The sequence below is a fragment of the Limulus polyphemus genome, unplaced genomic scaffold (assembly GCF_000517525.1).
Source record: "Limulus polyphemus unplaced genomic scaffold, Limulus_polyphemus-2.1.2 Scaffold246, whole genome shotgun sequence".
In the NCBI taxonomy this organism is placed as follows: Eukaryota; Metazoa; Arthropoda; class Merostomata; order Xiphosura; family Limulidae; genus Limulus; species Limulus polyphemus.
Genome location: NW_013665856.1, coordinates 611736 through 632225, shown reverse-complemented (window position 1 = coordinate 632225; position 20490 = coordinate 611736). Strand labels below are relative to the sequence as shown.

At 34.3% G+C, this 20490-nt stretch overlaps 1 protein-coding gene across 1 annotated transcript in view; it reads right to left on the bottom strand.

Annotated features, from left to right (window-relative positions):
- Positions 1-5016: 5016 nt before the first annotated feature.
- LOC106478751 (ATP-dependent RNA helicase DDX3Y-like) overlaps positions 5017-20490 on the bottom strand; it is a 49599-nt gene continuing 34125 nt past the window's right edge. Inside the window, exons 13-16 of the mRNA XM_013939312.2 lie at positions 16948-17129; positions 16659-16776; positions 6313-6484; positions 5017-5549 (exon numbers count right to left, since the gene is read on the bottom strand). Coding sequence (XP_013794766.1) covers positions 5345-5549; positions 6313-6484; positions 16659-16776; positions 16948-17129 — 677 coding nt within the window. The 3' untranslated portion in view covers positions 5017-5344. The remainder of the gene's footprint in view (positions 5550-6312; positions 6485-16658; positions 16777-16947; positions 17130-20490) is intronic.

The following is a 20490-nucleotide window of genomic DNA, read 5'->3' as shown; positions in this document are numbered from 1 at the left end:
AATAACTAGACTGTACCGTACGACTCCGCCTTCGGCCGTACGAGCAGTACTATAAATTATAATAATAGTGAAAGAAAAAAAAAAAAAACATCAATTTTATTAAATCTTACCAAATTATTTAATTTTACCTCCATTAATGTTATAACAATAAAAAAAAAAAGTTAATTCTGAGAGTGAATTTAGTATGATCAACTGAATACTTCTATAAAAAATGTACAGTTACATTCTTCTCTACTTCACAATAAGATTTTGCCTATCACTTTACAGATAAAACATATTTATATCCACTACTTATTTTTTAAATATATACTTACATTACTGACATTTAAATAATTCATCCATTCCATGTTAGCTACAATCAAAAGTCAAATATGTGATGGGCAACATGATATTTCTAATGCAGAGACCTCCTAGTCAACCTGTTCCATCCCACCTAACAATTCTAACATAATAAAGTCATCCAGTTCTGTATAGTAAGATAACTCTTTAGTATCACATCTACATAAACCAGCAAACTCTACTTTCATTATGGTAGTATATTACTAGAACCATACCTAAATATGAATCATTATGTTAGTATGAAAAACAAAAGCTAAGAGAAAAATCTGAAGCATTATTCTGAATAATAATTACATATGTGTATATATATATATATATCTTAGGTCTGTTCCTATCATTCTTCAGTGGATTTTTGTGATATGAAATGAAGCATACAAATCAATATGACAGTCGGCAACTATAATTTGAAGCACTCTAAAGTACGAGGAAGACCTGATCAGGGAAAAAAGTGTTGAGAATGTACAGTATTTTTAGATAACTTTTATTTACAGTAAATGTTATAATTCCAATAATTTTTACATTAGGAACAAAGTAATATTCATAAAATACCACACCATTTTAGTAAACAATTATAGCTAAGCTACATTCTACTGCTCAACTGCTAATTTAGATTCTATGTTTTTTACACAAACATATCTTAATTTCATGATTTGAGAACAACATACATTATGATACAGAATTGAGTACCAAATACAAGGGAGATAAAATCACCAAGATGAAGGATGTTGCTTCATCTTAGATCCAAGCCACATTGGGCTATCTGCTGTGACTACCACAGGAAAATGAACCCCAGATTTTAGTGTTGTATGTCCATAAACTTACCAATGTCCCACTCGGAGACCCAAGATGAAGGAAACAGGATGACATTAAATTTCCTTCCTTAAAAACCTATATTCAAATATATATATATACGTGAAATAAATACAATTAGACCAGCACTAGCTTGTTACATGTCACTATGAATCAAGAATACATAGACAGATTTACAGCACAAAAATACTCCTAGCAAGTTTTATTAGAACATCCTTGAGCACTTTCTACTTGTGTTAACTAAATGTAGAAAAGGACCTACGTATATTCTTATGAAACAAGCTATTTTACAAATATGTTTTTACTTTCACATTACAAAATGTCTTGAAATGTTTAAAATTGAAAAGCAAAACTCATGTTCATTTCCCCCCTGCAACATGTCATTCATATACAATGTTTAAACTATTTCAAACAAACAAGAAATATATTTAATTATACAGGCTAAGAAGTTATAAATAACATCCTCTGTATGTATGAATGTGCAATGTACACACATAAACACTTTTAAATTGAATGTGGTAATATATATATATATATATATATTTTTATATAAGGCACTAGTTATTCTATACAACAATACATACCTCACACATAATTCCATTTCTTAAGTTCTAAACTTTTTGTAAAAAGGACATAAAAAATTAACTCTTTCTAGCCTTATATGGCACTCAGGGTGCTTAATGTAATAAATATTACACATTTCAGTTAGTTTATTACTCACAGTAAGTGATAAGCTTGCCAGAAGAGTTGCTTACCACCTCACCATAAAGGAGTGATTAACTGAAACAGCTCTTACTAAGTATGATATAGTTACAAAGTACTGAGAAAAAAGTGGCTTGAATGCAAGTTAAGAAGACCATACAAAATCTTTAAAAAAATTATCATAACATGTTCAGTATTGCAAATTTCACCAGCTACACAAAATAAAATTGCTCATACTAATATTAAAGTTAGAATTTAAAATTAAATAATCACATTTGCTATCATAAATACAATTAGTGTACAATTTTGTGACCTTACTTCTAAATGTGTGATACTTGACTATTTGTACTACTTTATTTTTAAAATAAGAAATCCATAATGAAATAAAAGAATAATATCCCAAATTTGGATTTCTGACTGCAATATAAAATATCTTAATTTCATTTTAGTTTTAGTACAAAGGGATTTAAGTACTAGTATCCACTGTGTTCATTAGAAGAATAAGAATTCAAGTTTTATTTTTAAAGAGTATTTAAAAGCAGCATTAGAAGAATCATTTACAAATACAGATTTTCAGACCATACTAACTAAATTGTATATGCATTTCATTTAAAAACAAAACAAAACACTGAAACCTTTATAATGTAAAGCACTTTAATTTGTTCATCTGAATTAGATACTCTAAGAAAGCTACAAAGGTATCCACCACAAATAACAATTCTTTTAAACCCATAATTTTTTGCACTTTCTGCCAGAATTATTTTCACGATGTACTACTAATTTTCACCACATCTAAAAAAACTTCCAGTCTGTTTATAAAAGATAGATAATAATATGGTTTGAATTAGTTTTCAGCCAAAGAGACACAAGTGCTATCGAATACTGTCACTGTCAGACGGGTAAATCGGGACTTTCAGCTGGATGTTGGCAGTATCCACTCGGATTTAATAAGTTAATGCTGTCAAACATCTATATAGAAATTGTATTCAGTATATTTAAAATAGCTGAAAACTGCTAAAATAAAAGTTTATTTCACCTCAAATCTGAGTTGTGTATCAATTTGAAAAGCTACATTAGAAGAAGAATGGGAAGAAAAAAATGAACTAAACCACTAAAAACTAGTTAGCAAGTAGATTATAAACATTTTATTGAAAATTTGCAAAAATGGATAAAATAAATACACAAAATTATTAGCACTTTTCAGAAGATCTAACTGAACTTATTTTAATGTTGTATTGATTATTTTTATGTAAAGAACAAGTAACAGTGTTAATGATCAAAGTAAGGTTAGTTTTAATGATTATTATGTGGTCCCGTACTTTAATTTATGAACAACTGTAGAGGCATATGGTAACTAATCGAAGGACATTATAGGTAGGTCTCTGCTTTACAACAATTAATCCTGGCTTTAATTGAATGCCCCATCACATGACACTTAGTGTACAGTAAAATAATATGTGGTATAATATTATCAGAAAAGAACTTACAACTCAATATCACACAAATCTAATAGTTCACCTCTTTAGAACTGCAGATATTTTTACCATAATCAAATGTAAAAAAATCACAGGATAAAGTACAGGAACATAATCTTTCCTTTAAAGATGTGAATATTTTGACAATCTCATCATATACATAGCAGTACATTTTTATGAATTAAAAAAAAGTTTCATAGAAACATACTGCCACCAAAAATAGGTGCTGATCCAGATGTCTGTTAATTTCTTTTCACTCCAAATCACAGTTAATTAATTAACTTTATATTTTTGTAGTATGAAGACTGAAACTGCAGTCATATAAAACTGTGTATAAGGTTTGTACCAGATCAAAAAAGTTTCGATTTTGATTACCAATGGCCTGAAGGAGATGTACTTTTGGAACGACAAAAAAATATTAGTGAAAAAAATCTAATAATTTTTAATGACCATCTAAAAACACATAATAATAATACCAAGATCACTATACACTGATATATGTTCATAAACAGTTATATTTGGTCCCCTTGCTGCTTAAACTGCATGTTTCACAGAAAACAGTTCCATACCTAAATTTATGTTGAAGATAAGAGAATGTTTTAAATATTTTAACATGTAGCTAACAAAAGAGGTTATAGTGAAAAGAAATATAAGTAATATTAATGTCATATAAGATAAAACACCTCCACAAAACATTAATAAAATGCTTAAAACATTTGATCAATGCAAAGCAAAATCTTTTCTGTCAAAATACAATGAAATTCAAATAATTTTCCATGAGAAATACTATTTGAAATATAATTTACTTTTTAAACAGAGTAATAATAATAATAATAAGAGGTAAACAGTTTATTGCATGTTTTTTGACAATTATTTTTCAGTCTTACAAGTGGTAAACATTTCAACATTTTGATTCTAAGATAGGTTACAAAATAATATTATTATATATAACTTTTTTTTTTAAATGTTCAATTGAATAATTATTTTCATAAACTACTCTTTGCAAATCATAGAATTACAATAATTCAAGAAAATTAAAGTCAGATTTTGAACAAAGTTTCATTTGTTAAGTGGCCCTGTTTTTATTTTAGTGTTGGAATGCTCAGTCAGTCTACAGAACAATAACATTTCAGCCAGCAAATAAAATAAGAACAAAGTTAGTGAATGGGTTATTTACTAAATAAAAATTTAGATATGTATTAGAGAAATTTTTTTTGTGTTTTTATTAAAGATAATTTGTGAACAGGATAGCTGCTAACTTTATAGAAGATAAAAAGTAATTATATATCATAAAACATACAGTGTGGCATTACTTCTAATAATTTTTAATGGCCACATTTTGTTGTGGTCACATGTGAAACTATTTTGTTCCATAGAGTAAAGAACTGTTACAGCATAATAAAAGCCCAAGTAAACACTTCATAAGCTGGGAAGTTAAAAACAATATATATTTCTTACAGCAGCAATGGGAACATTAGAAAATATAAGCTTTACAATTATAACAAAAATCTAAAACTGCAAGAAAATACTGGCAACAGCATTATCTGTTTCATGATGAAAACAATTTCAATATATTGGAAAACTGGTTCTCACTGAAATTAATCTTTGAGATGACAACTTTACTTTAGGCACTGAAGACCAGCCTTATTTTTTTCCAAATTGTAAATATGTAACAATCAAATAAACACAATGAACTTCATTCTTGTTTATTGTGTAATCTTTTTACCATTTTACAAAGAAGAGGTAATGTGATGTTATAATAACAACAGAAGTTTCAATAAATAGTTTACATAAATATTTCATAACTATTGATAAACCTTGAAAAAATTTGTGCCAGACAATGGACCTAAACCATCAAGCCATGAATATTTCAGTTATACATCCGAACAGTGCCTTCCAAATTTCAAATTGTTGTACAGGACCTTGTTGCAAGTTTAGTTTACAATGCGGTACCTAAAATTTCCTTCTCATACTTCGAATGAAGCATGCTCATGCTGTTGCCAGAAGAAAGAAGGGTGCTAATTTCCCCACCAATCAGTTTCAGAGTTAAAATTTCCTCCAAAGCTGCTTCGATTAGATGTGCTGAAATACTGGTTGGCCCCATATCCATAATTAGGGGATTGGAAACTGTTGGCTCCTGTATTTCTTGCTTCTCCACTTCCACGCTGGTCACGAGTATTAAACTGTCTATAATCGCGACCACCAAAGCCACCAGACCCATACCTAAAAATCCCAAAAACTTATTATTCACCTATTTTATATCACTGCATAAAATGAAAAAGTAATTTAAGTGACATATGAAAATTATTATGAATTACTTTCGATACAAATAACTGAACTTTCATGATATAGTATATTTCACTTTCTAACTTCTGCTCAAATCATTAAGCACATTACACTAAAAAATTAAAATTACAGTACCCATAAGCAATTAGGGAAGACTTACAGATTCAAGTTGTTGTTTTTTTTAATGTGTTAAATTGTTTAAAAATTTCAAAACTTTCTAACCTGCAAAGTTCAAGTAGTTCTATGTAACAGCTTTTCACTACTGAACCCATTTTACAACTATGTAAAAAAAACAACATAAATATTTTTGATTGATAAATATAAAATGTCACAAGTATTACAATTAAACTTTTCATTTAAAACTGACCAAAGTCCATCTTCTCACTTTCCATACAAATATTACTCATTGTAATTGATTAATTTAAAACTAAGTAATCTTTTTAATTGTTTGGCTAATTTATTAGCATAGGTTGACTTTATTGATAATTTATGGACATATTAAAAAAAAAATAAATAAGTTATTTCCACTGGGTGAAGGAAGAAAAACTTATTCTATGAAGTTGAACAAGTTCTGTTTTATTCCCTGTATTTGTTTTAGGTGTGAGATACTTTTTATGATCATCTTGGTTGTCAAACACATACACACTCATATACATATGTATTTTTGGAAATTAGTATGAATTGGTATAGAAGTAATTACCTTCGAGCACCACCTCCATATCTACGAGAGTTAGAGGCTCGCTGTTCAGCCTGAACTTCTTTAGCTAAAGCAGCTAGCCAATCAGGACACTCTTGTTTTGCTTCAGTGATAAGTTCCATTAAGTCCAGTGACATGTTACGATTTTTTTCGTTAAAGAATGATGTTGCCAAGCCTGCGAGATAAAATGTTCAATTATCAATTTTAAAAATTTATTCCTTCAAAAAGAAATGAGACACACTGAACCAACAAAACTTGATTATATTCATGTTTGGAAGCTAGTGTAGACTAAAAAAATGTTAACATTTTCCTACACTTAAAATTTATTTCGGAAAGATACTTACGTCTTCTTACGAATAGCTTTTGTCAACCTATACTACACTCTATAGGCACAAATTTTGATAATCCTACCTACCCTCACGTGAAACATCTGCACGCTATCATGCAAGTGAAAATGCAGCAACCCTATGCCAATAAGGGTGCAACACAACTCCTATCGTAACAAGCACCCTCTCTTCCTTGGAGACCGTAATCACTTCAAGATTGGGCAGTAAACAGAAAATCTTCACTGGAAGTGGGAAGGTTGGGTGGGAAATGTGAGTGGGACAAGTATCTATCTGAAATATATTTTCAGTGTAAGAAAATGTTAACTTCCAATACATTCTATTACCTCTTCTCACAAATAGCTAGAATCCCACATTGAGTTGGTGGAGGGTCCAGTGAGAAGATGATCCATCTTTAGAAAGTGCCCTAAGGAAAACCATGGGTTGTGCAAATAAACAGCAGACAACATAGCTGTGGGAGATCACACCACTTCTGAGCCAGGTATATTCCTTGTCCATATGATAATGTATCACAAACAGGGTGGAATCAAAAGAGAGACCCAAGTAAAGTAAATGAAATTAAGGAACCCCTAGTGTAGAGTGACAAGGGCATGTTAGATAATAAATGGGAAATCTACCTCGACCAATACCGGATGAACCATAACAGAGATATCTGGGCCATGGTAGGAAGATGGTCCTCTACCTTTCACCTTGAAAGGTAGAGGTAGGAAAGATGAGCCTCTGTACTAAGGATCCGCATCATTACTTTTGCACATTTGACACAACCATTATCATATCTGCCAAAAACCAACATCTGGGGGATGGTAGGAAGGTGAATAGCAAAGTGGGGTTCATCTCCAGTCCAGCACCAGCCATCAGGAAGATATTGTCCAGTTCACAGTACGAGGAGAGTACTGGTCACACACATTTAAGGACTTATATGGCTGGTCCTGCTCCAATCATCACTCTATCTTCCGGGAATCAATATCTAGGGAACGGTAGGAAGGAAGGTGTTTCAGTCAGAGGGGTGAATTGCATGTTGGTAGAATGCAACGTCTATCCTCAGGCTGCATTTGGAATTGTACATCAGGTCCACAGTAGGATGAGTGTCAGTGCCATCTACACTGACAGAACACCACCACCCTACTCTCAACTGAGTGGGAGTGAGCACACTCAGGAAAAAGCCTTTATGGTTCACCACCCCAGCAGCTAGGAACTGGTAAGTGGCAAGGACTCGCATACTCCACCAGAAAAAGGGGTGAATAGCACATTGGGTGACCTCGACACCTTAATTTGAAAAGTAGAGCAATCCCACGACTTACGATACACAGATCATCATGGATGGGTAGCAATCCCCATCTGCTTTACTCATGTTAATAATGGCTGGAGACGGCTTGAATGGGTAATGAAGAAAAACTTTAATATAAGTTTAACATAACAGCAAATGTACAACGTTTCAACAAGGTTTTGTCATCATCAGGTCATCATTTTTGTCATCTTCATTACCCATTCAAGCCATCTCCAGCCATTATTAGTCTCAAAGTGGGTTCCTCGTCATCGAATTTACTCGTGTTAGTTCATGAGAGCACAGTCCGGGGCAAACTTTTTTATGAAACGAAATACTGTAAAGAATATCTACAAGTGGTCTTGCAGAATACCCCATCTCAATGGTGGGCATATTTAACACATAGGCCTTACAGTGCAGATTTAAGAATAAGTATTCCTAGTCAGGCAAAACTCACCACAAAACAGGGACTGAGATGTGAAAAATGTCCTTGTAAAGAAAATGTAGAAAAAAGGAGCACTTACCCACTCAGAGAAATCGTGGAGCTCAAAATGGTGACAGGAGGAAGACAAAAACCTGTAGAACAGGAAATGGCCATATGGTGAAGATAATGGGCAGTGGTCCACATACCAGCAAGAATAATGTCCTCTAGCAGATGATGGACATGAGCAGCCAGGAAGATGGTGTGAAGAGGCACAGAAAAGATGACAATCATCCAAGGAATGGGAAGAATATGCCAGGTGAATAAGCTAGCAACTCCAACCAGTAAGGGTAATAGGGGAAAGGTCATGGAACTGGGAAGGATTCCAAGGAATAAACAAATGGGAACAGGAACCATAAAAAAAAGCAGTGTGGAGAGCCCTGACAGAGTAGAGAAAGAGGGGAGGGTTGGAACGGTCATAAAGGTGTGATATGAAAGAAAGAGAGCAGCCAAGTTATGGGCAGGAAAGAACAATTGTGGAAAAGGACCACATAGGAACTGTGAAATAAGGTGCTGTGGATATCAATAGCAAACCCACCAATCAATGATGTCTGTACACCAACAGAAAGAGGAAAAGGGTTTTCAAGAAGAGGTGAAAGAAGGAACATGTTGACAAAAGCTCTAACGGAAAAAAGGTAAGGGCCTGAAAGATGACATTGAGGTTTCAATCCACGAGAGAGGCAGGGAGATGGGTGAGGCAAAGTGAATGAAACAAATGGGAAAGGACAGGCAAATGGAAGAGATGGGCATATCTTGTAAAACTAAACATGGCTGACAAGGCAGCAAGATAGCCTGCAGTGGAGGAGACTGAAAAGCCCCCAGTTAAAGAATCAGGTAAGCAAGGAAATGTAGAGTTGAACAAGAAGGATGATAACTACAACGTATGGACCAACAATGGTACATGTACCACTTCCACTGATACACAGCTAAGATAGAAGGATGAACAGAATGGGAATTCAAGGACTGCAAAAAGCCATGCATGAAGATGGAGTGTGGAATGGAAAGATAATACATGCCGGACTGAGGCTGACATGCATAAGGTGGGAGGAAAAAGGGAGCAGCAGAGGAGGCAACACCACCAGGCAGTGCAGAAGTGGAAATTATGACTGCACCAGCCAAAGAAGAACCACCAAAACAACATAATATGGAGTGGTCTGCATGATGGAAATGACCAAGGAAGCAGATGATTGGGAGGGTAGGCATACACATAGTGGCTCATCCAATCCTGACTGAGAACATCTACTGCTCCAGCCAGTGGATGTGGAACAGGAGACCAAAACTGTGGGAGCTTGGAATTGAGATGTGTGGCAAAGGTATCCAGATCTGGAACACCACTGGGAATTGAGCAACTGAAATACCAGTATACTGAGTATGAAGAGCAAAGGCAGCCTATGAGGAAGCTGGAAGTAGCTAGTCATCTATCTAATGGTGGAAATGAAGGCTCAGGGAATGAAGAAAATAAGCAAACTTCCTGACCAACCAACAAAAAACATAAGGAGCTTAGGTGAGCCCAGAACTGAAAACAGAACTCTGATGGATGAAACAAAGATAATGTCTGGATGCAGGGGAGATGGGAATGTGAAGGTACACAATTGAAACATCGATCTTAATGATCCATAAACCAAGAGTGAAAGCCCATCAAAGGGACAAGTTCAATTCTATGGTAAAACAAGGGTGTACGATGAAGTGGTTCAGAGCCAAAAGATTGATGACAAGGAGCTAGCCAGTCTTTTGAGGATGGGAATAAAAAGCTGTACAAGAGGAATCCCCCTGTTCGATGGCACCCTTCTGAAGAAGGCCTTGAACTGCTTCCAAAAGACATGGGAGGAAAAGGGAAACACAAAGAGAAGGAAGGAAACTGGATGATGGAAGAGGATCAAAAAGGAAGACCAGACCCTCTGAGACAACCTAAGAACCCAAGGGTCCATGGCAAAGGATCTCCACATCAGTGGCATAGCAAAGGGGGGGCAGTTGCTCCCGGGCACAAAAATTCCTCTGGCCTATAATGGCTATTAATTAATAATTATGTCCACCCCTAAAATATAGAGCAACTACCCTACGTTAAGTAAATACGACACAGTGTTAGGTTATTTGTGTGTATTATGCTTGCAGTTTTAACTTTTAAAAGCCGCCCACCGAAATACAGTGAGACTGAATTGACATACAGAAGTAAATTACACTATTCCATCATTCATCTGTAGATCAAACACAAGTCCTAGAGTACAACGTATAAGTCAGTGTATGTTTAACAAAAAGAAAATATGCGATTGATTTAACATATTAACTGGTGTGCAAGATTGGCAATATATGCAACAGACAAGATCTAGATCTAGTAAACATTATAGGCCTAATGTAGTGGTTTGTAACTGTATTGGCTGATTGCAAATCATGTCTTACACAAACTAATGTACTAGACTTTAGGTCTAATTGCCGTTATAACTTTATATCTAGACCCTAGGTCCATCATCATACAAAATGTAGCCTATATTATAGGCATACTTAGACCTGTACTAACTATTAAACTAGGCATTGCACTGTGACAGATCTAATGACTAAGTTAATAGATCTAGATGTAACACTTGTTCTAAAAGCTGGGCCTAATAAATCTAAATCTAGAATTCATGAGGCAGGGTTATATCTAGATCTGGGTAGATTCAATGCAAGGTGCTTTTAATCTATGCACCCAAATCTAAGGTCTAGTTTAGATGTATAAAGCTAAACTTCTGTCATTATTGTTACATCTAGATCCAAACCTAAGACTAAAAGGATGGAAATAACAGGTCTAACATTAATGTTAGATCTACATGTACTAGTGACTTAATCTAGGAACTGTAATCTAGCACCACTAATTAGTTAGCCTATATTTAAGTTTTCTCATCCTATCAAAACCTTTAATATTAAATATAGCCTTTGAGTCTCTAGGCTTATATTATGTTATGATTACACCCTTCTCCAGAGTGTGTGTAATTTTCATTTGAGCAATTTCAGACTTGTCTCCTGTAGTGTTCGTGTAGTTAAACCTATCGAATTTTTAGATGTGATTAAGCAACTGCCAGTAATTTATATGGTGCTATAAGCATGATTTACCAGCATATACACTCATCTGCATTGATTTTCTTACTGTCGTGTCACATTAATTAACATGAGTATGGGTGGTCTAAATAATGGCAGTTAAAGTGAAACCAAGTCCAGATATGCCTAACTAGTCCCGAGATGCAACTATAATTGTATAATTTAAATATAATTTGTGGTTAGGAACTTAGGAAAGTAGAATGCTTCCTTTCATCTGACAATTTGCAACTAAATAGTGTAGTCAGTATTTATTAATTTATTCTTTTAGCTCATTATGTCGAAAAAAGAAAGTGGGGCACAGGGATGCAAAAGACGTGCACAATTTGCAGCTTCGATGGTGGAGTCAAGAAAATTCATGAGAGCTTTCCTTGCTGGAAGTGATGACATCAGTAAGCCAGCATCTGTTCCTTTTGATGGCAGCAAAGAGGTCAAAGTGCAAGATTGTGAACATACTATTTCATTTGAAAAAGAAAATGAAGAAACTGTTCTCTGTCCTGTTGAAAGCTACAATAATAATAAACAAGAGGATTCCACTTTGTCAGAAACACATCTACAGAATAGTGTTGCTAAGCTAAAAGAGGATGACCTAATAAATATTTTAACACAGAGAAATATTGGATTTATGAAGTTTGATACAACAGGCTCAGCAGTTGTAACACATGCACATTGCACAGAGATTGTTAAAGTTGGAGCACATGAATTTCGACATAAAGAAGGTCCATTTGATGCCAAAGATGGGCATTCTGTGATTGCATTTTGGTTGATGCCTTCTGAATGGACATGAGGTCAATCATTCCTGGTTGGTGTATTCACCTCTACATAAAGCAGCATACTGCTTTTGTTGTTTTCTTTCTTCATCAACATGTGTGAATCTGATAGTCAGTCTGCTTTCAAAACACAGGGTGGATTCTCTAAGTGGAAAAAAATTGAAAAGTTAAATGCCCATGAAAATAGTGACAGTCATTGTGAGCCATTTGCTGCGTGGAAAGAAACTGAGTGCCGAATTCATCTTCAAAGTGACATTGATGAAGAGCTGCAAAGGCAAATTCAGCAAGAAAAAATAAAAAGGAGAGATGTACTGCAATGGTTGCTGGATTGTATACAATACTTAGCTTCTAATAATTATGTATTTTGTGGTCATACTGAGGACATAACCTCAAACAAAAACTCTGGAAATTTCCTGTCACTTTTGCACTTTTCACCAATGATTGCAACTGATTTGCTAACATTTATAATTTCATTTGGTGAAGATGTTTTCCCAAATTTAAGAACTGCATTGCAGATTTTGTTAACAATTGGGGTTTCTATTGCTAGTTGTGAAAAGTCCTTCAGCAAGCTGAAATTAATTCTTACATATTTGAGAACCTCAATGACTCAAGAACGACTTAGTAACTTGGCAATATTTAGTATTGAAAAAGACGTACTTAATACCTTAAATTCTGATAGTTTAATTGATGCATTTGCAGCAGCAAAAGCACAAAAGGTGCATATAATGTAACCATGAATACCAGAATGCTAATAAAATTTTTTATTTGTAAACTTAAGTAGTATTTTATCAATCTGTTTTGTAATCCATGTACACCACAAGTGACTGGCTTCTCATATAACGCATAAGTTTCAAAACCAGGGATATAACAGAAATTTATTCTGCATGCTTGAAAGATTACTCTTTGAACAATACATGACATAAATATCAAAATGGTTTACAAATTATGTAAGTACACCTAGTAGGCTATACTTCATTAGTGTTCCAGGTTTACAGTTGTGATATCGTGAGATGTTATATTGTGACTTTATTTTAGGCCTGTGTAAGGTGGTATTTAATTTTTTATGTTATTATCATTAAGTGGGTAATGAGTCTCAAAACAAATAATCAAAACATTTCAGAGGTGGGGGCACCAAAAGTGTCTTTTCCCCCAGGTGCTGAGAACCCTTGCTATGCCACTGCTCCACATGTGGGCAAAGCAGAGGAGTCTGACCCTTACAGGACCTGAACCCACAACATACTCACTCAGACTGTTGGTTGCCCCTAGGATGGTGCTCCAAGAACCAACTGCAAACCTTAGGAATACGAGAGGCCAGAACCGGTAATAGAGAGGAATGTGAGACACAGGAACAAGTTCAGGAGGGGGTTTGTATAAACAGGAGGCCAAGGAGGAAAGGGAGGTATGCAACTGTGCCAAATCAACTCTGGTTTCTAAAGAGAAAGTTTGGTTGGAGTTTATCGGCACAAAGCAACTATGCTATCTGCACTAAACAACCAGTAAATATGGTGAAGTAAAATACAATAACATGTAAAAAGAAAAAAGTTAAAATGCTCAAAAATTAGGTAAAAAAGTAAATAGAAAGAAAAGGGCCATTGGCCCACAAAAGGCTAAAAAAACAATCAAGTTGCACAGTGTCATCATCACCAATGACAACATCCAATGTCAGGGGCAAACCCTTATAAAATACATGTCTAAAATGGTGCCATCGCTCACATTCGTAACAACGACACAAATGTAAAATATGGGCAATTGTGACAAAACTATGGGTTAAAAACTGTGACCATTGTTTATCTAGCCAAGACAACTGTACAGAGTCTTCAAGGCATGGTCGTTTACCAATGAGCAAAGTTTATTTGATTTGTTTTTAAGATTTGGGGCATCCATATTAAAAAGAGGTAGATTCAGTGCCCACTGACCCCACCCACCATGGGATGCACCAGAATGCTATAGTAGTGCACTGTAGAGACACCAGGGTTTCGTGGGCACTATACCCAAACACCAGCATCAGACACAATGTTCACAACATCAAACACCGGTACTTAGTTGACCCTAGCCCAACAGGACCAACCAACTGACCCTGGGGGAGCCACCCCAAGGCTACCCATCTACAGGAATTCAAGACCAAAGTGATGTGTTGAAGTGCCATCAACATAAACTGATCCATCAATGACACCCCTCAACCACCAGGATCCTCCCTTCCTCTTCACGAGATGCCATGTACAGCAAACATATGGGTGGATGTTCAGATCCCAGAGGAGGTAAACTGAAGATACAGAACCTTCCCTTGGAAGTCCCCTCACCATGTACAGGAATTCACCTGGGGGGGGGGGGGGTGCAGAAAAGTAACCATGTACAAATCACACAATGAGAAGGGAGGCAAATGCTCACAAGATAAAAGGGCATCCTGACCCAAAAGGTCCTAACAACAGAGGAGCCATGTTTGCAAGGAAAGGGTGGAAAAGGAGAGGCATGTCAAAGTAGAAAACAGTTTTTTCGAGTCATCCCCGAGAACCCTCAGGGGAATGATGAAGAGCCTTGGATAGTAGGTGTAGGGAGGACAGGGAATAAAAAAAAAGGAGGAAAGAGTGAGATGAATTTGGGAAAACTGGAGTTGGGAGAAGGGAACCAAAGTAATGGGGTCTGAACCCCACAAAGGGACAAGCAACTCTAAATGCTGCAAGACTAAGTAGGGAAACTCAGAATGATGATATACCAAAGTATGGTCTTCCAGAATATGTGGGGGGTCTTGACATACTGACACCCGAATGTAATTGGTCCCCAAAACAATTCGCATGAACCCCAATATTAGGTGACGGAGGTAACACTATTCCCACTGGCTTGTCACTGAGAAAGGCAGGTGAGGCATCATAGGAAATGGAAGACAAGGATAAAATATATCTGACTGATTAAGTCTACAAATGGTGAAGGAGGCCTGAGCACATCTGCTGAAAGGAAATGCAATTGTGAGTCATAGGCAGAAAGAGTAAACAGGCTGTCAAAATCCTCATCCTCACAGTCAGGCATACCCACACATGGTATGAGAGGATCATCATCAGGCGACTCAGAGGAATGCTTAAAGGTAGCCAACTCCCTATAAACCACAGCCATTACTTCCTGAGCAGATAAAGCTTGCCTTGATGCCTTGGAAGTGGCAGGATGATCAACTGTAGTAGTCACAGAGCAGTGGTAGTTGCCACATGGAATTGAGAGTGCATGATGAGTGGACTTAACTGGGAAAAATGGAGAATTGAAGCTTAAAAAGCAATTCCAAAACAGTGAAAAATCAAAAAAAAATATGGTGTGAAAACCTAGTAATAACATTTTAAACTTGAGCAAGAAAAATGATGAAAAAGTAATTGAAAACAATCAGTAGGAAAGCATGAGCTAAAACACATTTCATCAGTATGACAACCAATTGAAAAGTGATTACAGGCTGCATGGAAGAGAAAGCACTAGTTACAATTGGAGTTGTGTCGCACTCTTACTGGTGGAGGGTTGTTACATGATCATTTGCATGATAGTATGCAGATGTCTCACATGAATACATGTAAAAGTAGGTGGGAGTCTCAAAGCTAGTGGCAAGAGAAAATTTGTGCCTATAGAGGTCAGTATAAATTGAGAAAAGCTATTTGTGAGAAGAGGTAATATATCATATCAGAATTTTATGTTTCTGTTAGTACTTCAATTGTTATATGCTTGTTACATACACATTTGTGACACTGATAGTTTCAATCATTTTTATTCTTAGTACTTAACAATATGTCGTATTTTATTAATAACGTACTACTTACAGTAGAATTTCTATTTATCAAAAAGTTAAAAAACATCAAATTATCAAGTATATATATATATATATATTTGATACAAGTATGCAATACTAAGTGTTAAATGTACTTAATAACAGCAACTTGCAGATACTAATCTTCCCGAGTGTCCCAAAAAGTGTTAATCATGGTGGCACAGGTAAAATGCTTAGGATCATACATACTTGGTTCACAAAAACTTTTCACATTCAAGAGTACAATTCTACCATGGATAAACTCATGGCTGGAGAATTCTGTTAAGTTTGCCAGAGTGAGAGGTATAAAATGAATGTGGTATCTTTTACAGAAGCTTTTTATAATGAAAAATCGCAATGTTGGAAAATAGCGTTTAGTAATGTTCATCAGACTGAGCATGATCAATAGTGTAGACAGTAGTTCCAAAGACAGCATGAGACTTTGGAGATTGTTATTATAAAGTGCAATTAACCCTTGTAGTGAATTAATGTGAATAAGTACTATCTTTTTATAATTTCAAATTACAAAATCTTATTCATTCATGATAACTTCCTTTGCACACATTTTTGTATTTAAACTGATAAGTAAACTCCACATCTAGACCTAAGCAAAGGAAATTAAGAAAATCAACAGCTGGAGTACCTAAATTTCCAACTCTTCCAGTACGGCCAATGCGATGAACGTATTCTTCAATATCACTTGGAAGATCAAAATTTATCACATGCTTTACATTTGGGATATCTAAGCCTCTTGCAGCTACCTGTAATTAACAACAAGAAATAAACAGAAGTATTTCCTATGACATTTTAAAATAACTTCACATGAAAGAACCAGAAAATCATCAAAGTTCTATATAACGTTACAAATTCAAGCATAATATACACTTATTTAAAACAGCATATTCATACTTGCACTGAATTCTATCACTTACAGCTGTGGCTACAATAATGGGTGTGCGACCTGATCGAAAAGACCACAAAGCATCCTCTCTTTCTCGCTGAGATCGATCACCATGTATGCTAGTGACAGGGTATCCCTCTTCTGCCAGGAAGTGTTCCAGTGAATCTGCACCTTTCTTAGTTTCAACAAAAGTCAAAGTAAGAGAGTTTGGAGCTAAGACAAAAAAAAAAGAAGAAAAACTGTTAAAAATTCTACATAATAATACTATTTAAGTGCAAATACTGAAATAAACATAAAAAATAAAGTAGTTTCGTCAATAGCTTTTCAAAAGTGTAGAGATCAATCAAGCAAAGTAATAACACCTGTTTATAGCAATGTAAAGTTCTCAAGCATCTATGACATCTGTGCTTGAAGTGTTATTCTTTGGATTAACTCTTTCAATAAAGACACCCTTTTCTGCAAATGTCACGAGGTTTTACTGAGTTACGTTCCAAATTTAATTAAACTACTGTATTATCATGGTATACAAATAAACTTAGCATCAAAACTTAGCTAATAAATCAAATGTTAATATTATAAGTTTTAAGTTCTTAATTTTATAAAGAAATTTATTTTAAATCCACAATATACCCTAGTATGAGAATTGTGACATTTGCTCTCCAGGTCTTCCCTCTTATCTAATTTATTTACCACCCCTCCAAGAAGTATGGAATTTAACATAATTACTCAGTATAATATAGTTATTGCTCAGGCAATGCATAAATTTCATAGCCTTCAATCTTATTTGGTTACAGAGCCATAAACTAGAAAATGTGATCCCTATTGCCACACCAACATCCTCTCTTTCACAAATTACCAAAAGTTCTCTCTAATGTTTTATACTATATTATTTATAACAAATAGAAAGCCAAAATTTTAATCTATCAAATGACATATTATATTACATTGTTTTCTGTACAGAGAATTGTTTATATTGCTTCCAGTTCAAAATTTATTCCCACAGGAAAGTCATCAATGAACTCAGCTGAATTTTAATTTCAACATGAAATCATTATGCATTTGGAGCAGTCAACACCTTGACTATATATATTCATAGAGAAAGTATTAGGAAAAATTCCATTTTATTGTCTACAAATGATAATAATTATTGAAAGCTTGTAAATTTCATGAAGATACACAAAACATATTACAAGTTATAGTATGGAAGCTCTAAAGGTCAATTTGGAGTCATGAACTCTGCCAAACTGACCAAGCCCATACCATGAGAGTGAAAAATATGATAAAAAGTACCTTGATGAAATCTTTATTATGCTTGAAATAGAACAATAACACTTAACATTGACTATGTTACATCATGAAACTTTAATTCAATAAAACAAATTTTAAAATATTAGTACTGCTATAATTTTCAATTATTTCACTATTTTTGCTTTACCATAGAAAACATAAGTTCATCACAATACAGCATATTAGAATATTTCAAACAAGTCACAATAGAAACTTCAACACATCCTAGTAAACAATCTGAAAGTCTTACAGTATTTGTGATTCTGTATTCAGTGTAAAAAACAATCCTACAGAAACATACCATCACATGCACCTAATCTGACACACATTTCACCACAGAAATTTAGCAAAACTAAGTCCATATTTGCTAACTGTGCTCATCCAACAGCACATACTTGTACCTGTTCTAAAAACAAAATGTACATAAACAAAAGAAAAAAATCAAACAATAAAAGTAAAAACAATACTTTCAAAACTAATGATTGCGTTTCATGCACTTTTGTTATTGTGAGCTCCCATCAATGATAGCCCTGCATAGTTCATATACAAGACTTTTAAATCAAAAACTTTAGAATTTGAAAATTTGTGAAAGAAAAAGTATGATGATAAGCACATCATCAATAGCTTTCTGTAATTTTCTCATTTATATACTCAGTTTCCTATCTAAACAACCATGTACAATTTTCTCTCAGAGGTATTACCTGCTTATGTAACCAAAAAAAGATATACTTGCACTCATTGTTAAGTAAATGCTGGCAACTGAAATGAAAGTAATGTATGTATAGTTTACGCAGACTAATGGAAAAACAAATATGCTGATTTGAACAGAATTTGACTCCATCCAAATTCATACCTATTATTTTATTACATTTTATAAAATATTCATATTCAGCTAGGCTGGATCAAATTTGAACTTCTCTGGCATACTTTGACTAACACCTAAGCTATAAGGAAAGTACTTATTCAAGCCAAATAAAGGCAATAATAAATTCATTGTCACTTACAGTTCCCCCAGTATATTTTAACTTTTTCCAACTTCAGTTTAATAAGATGTAAAAAAACTTTTTGAGCCTGACTCCCAAATACTGCACTTGGGCAGAGCTAATAACTCTAGCAGGTAACCAGAACCCAATAATATTTATTGAACATATTATTTCAGCTTTCCAATAAAACAAGTTAACTAAACAAGTACTTGAACAAACATCATGCCACATCACTACACCAACCAAGGCAAGATCCCCACACTCATTCTTAAGGAGACTACTCTCATATTGTTGAGAACATTAACAATGTTGTATATCTTGTAGTTTTCACACACATTTGCATTAATTATTTATTAATGTTTTTTGCAGTTTGATGTTGCAATTCCACTTAACAAAGAACTTTTCAGAGAATGGAATTTTTGGAAGGCAATAAATATTTTATACTTCAACACAGTGTTCAGCCTGTAAGTTTTTTTTTTGTAAGATAATTTTATTGTCAAGGGTTCTGTCACATGTATTAGTCATTAAAGTGTATGTTGATTACAAGTAAAATCATGAACCAATTTCCTTAAGACTTTTATGGATTTCATATTTGAAAGAAAATATAACACAGAGACAAAACTATATAAGTAACATACATCACAATACTGTATGAGCATCCCCTGTTTAGTGCAGTTAATAAGTATCTGAAAAATTCTGCGTTAAATGGAAATTAATTTCTTATAGGAATACATGTAATAAGGGAGGGAGGGGGTTGCATTCCTGACAGAAAATTTTCTGGATATAAAAATTCTTAAACGTGTTTTATGGTATTAATTAGGTACTCAAACATTAAAGTATACAAAACATCATATAAACCTGAAAATAAGAGCATACTACTGCAACACAGGCACAGAACAATGCTATCATGAGATAAACCCCTTAAAAGACAATTATTTCTAAAGTATTCATTAATGTGGCCCAGAATATCACTACCTAGACTAGTCACAGTATAAATAGCAGGTGACTTAATCAAGTATAAACTGATGTCTTTAATGGCAAATATTTGACTATTTCATACATGGTAGATAGATTTATGACACATTCTATTATGTTGTTGCTGTTTGTATTTGCATTTCTCTCTCTTACATTTTATTAACAAATTTTAGGCAATAACTGATGACAAACTTAAGCTAGAAACATTGTAATTTTGAAGTGTTTATGCTGAAGATAGAATTAAGAATATTCTGAAATGCCCATGTTCTTTATTCTACCAACAATTTTATGATTTTCACCAAATGAGTCTTGTTTTATGAATAATAATA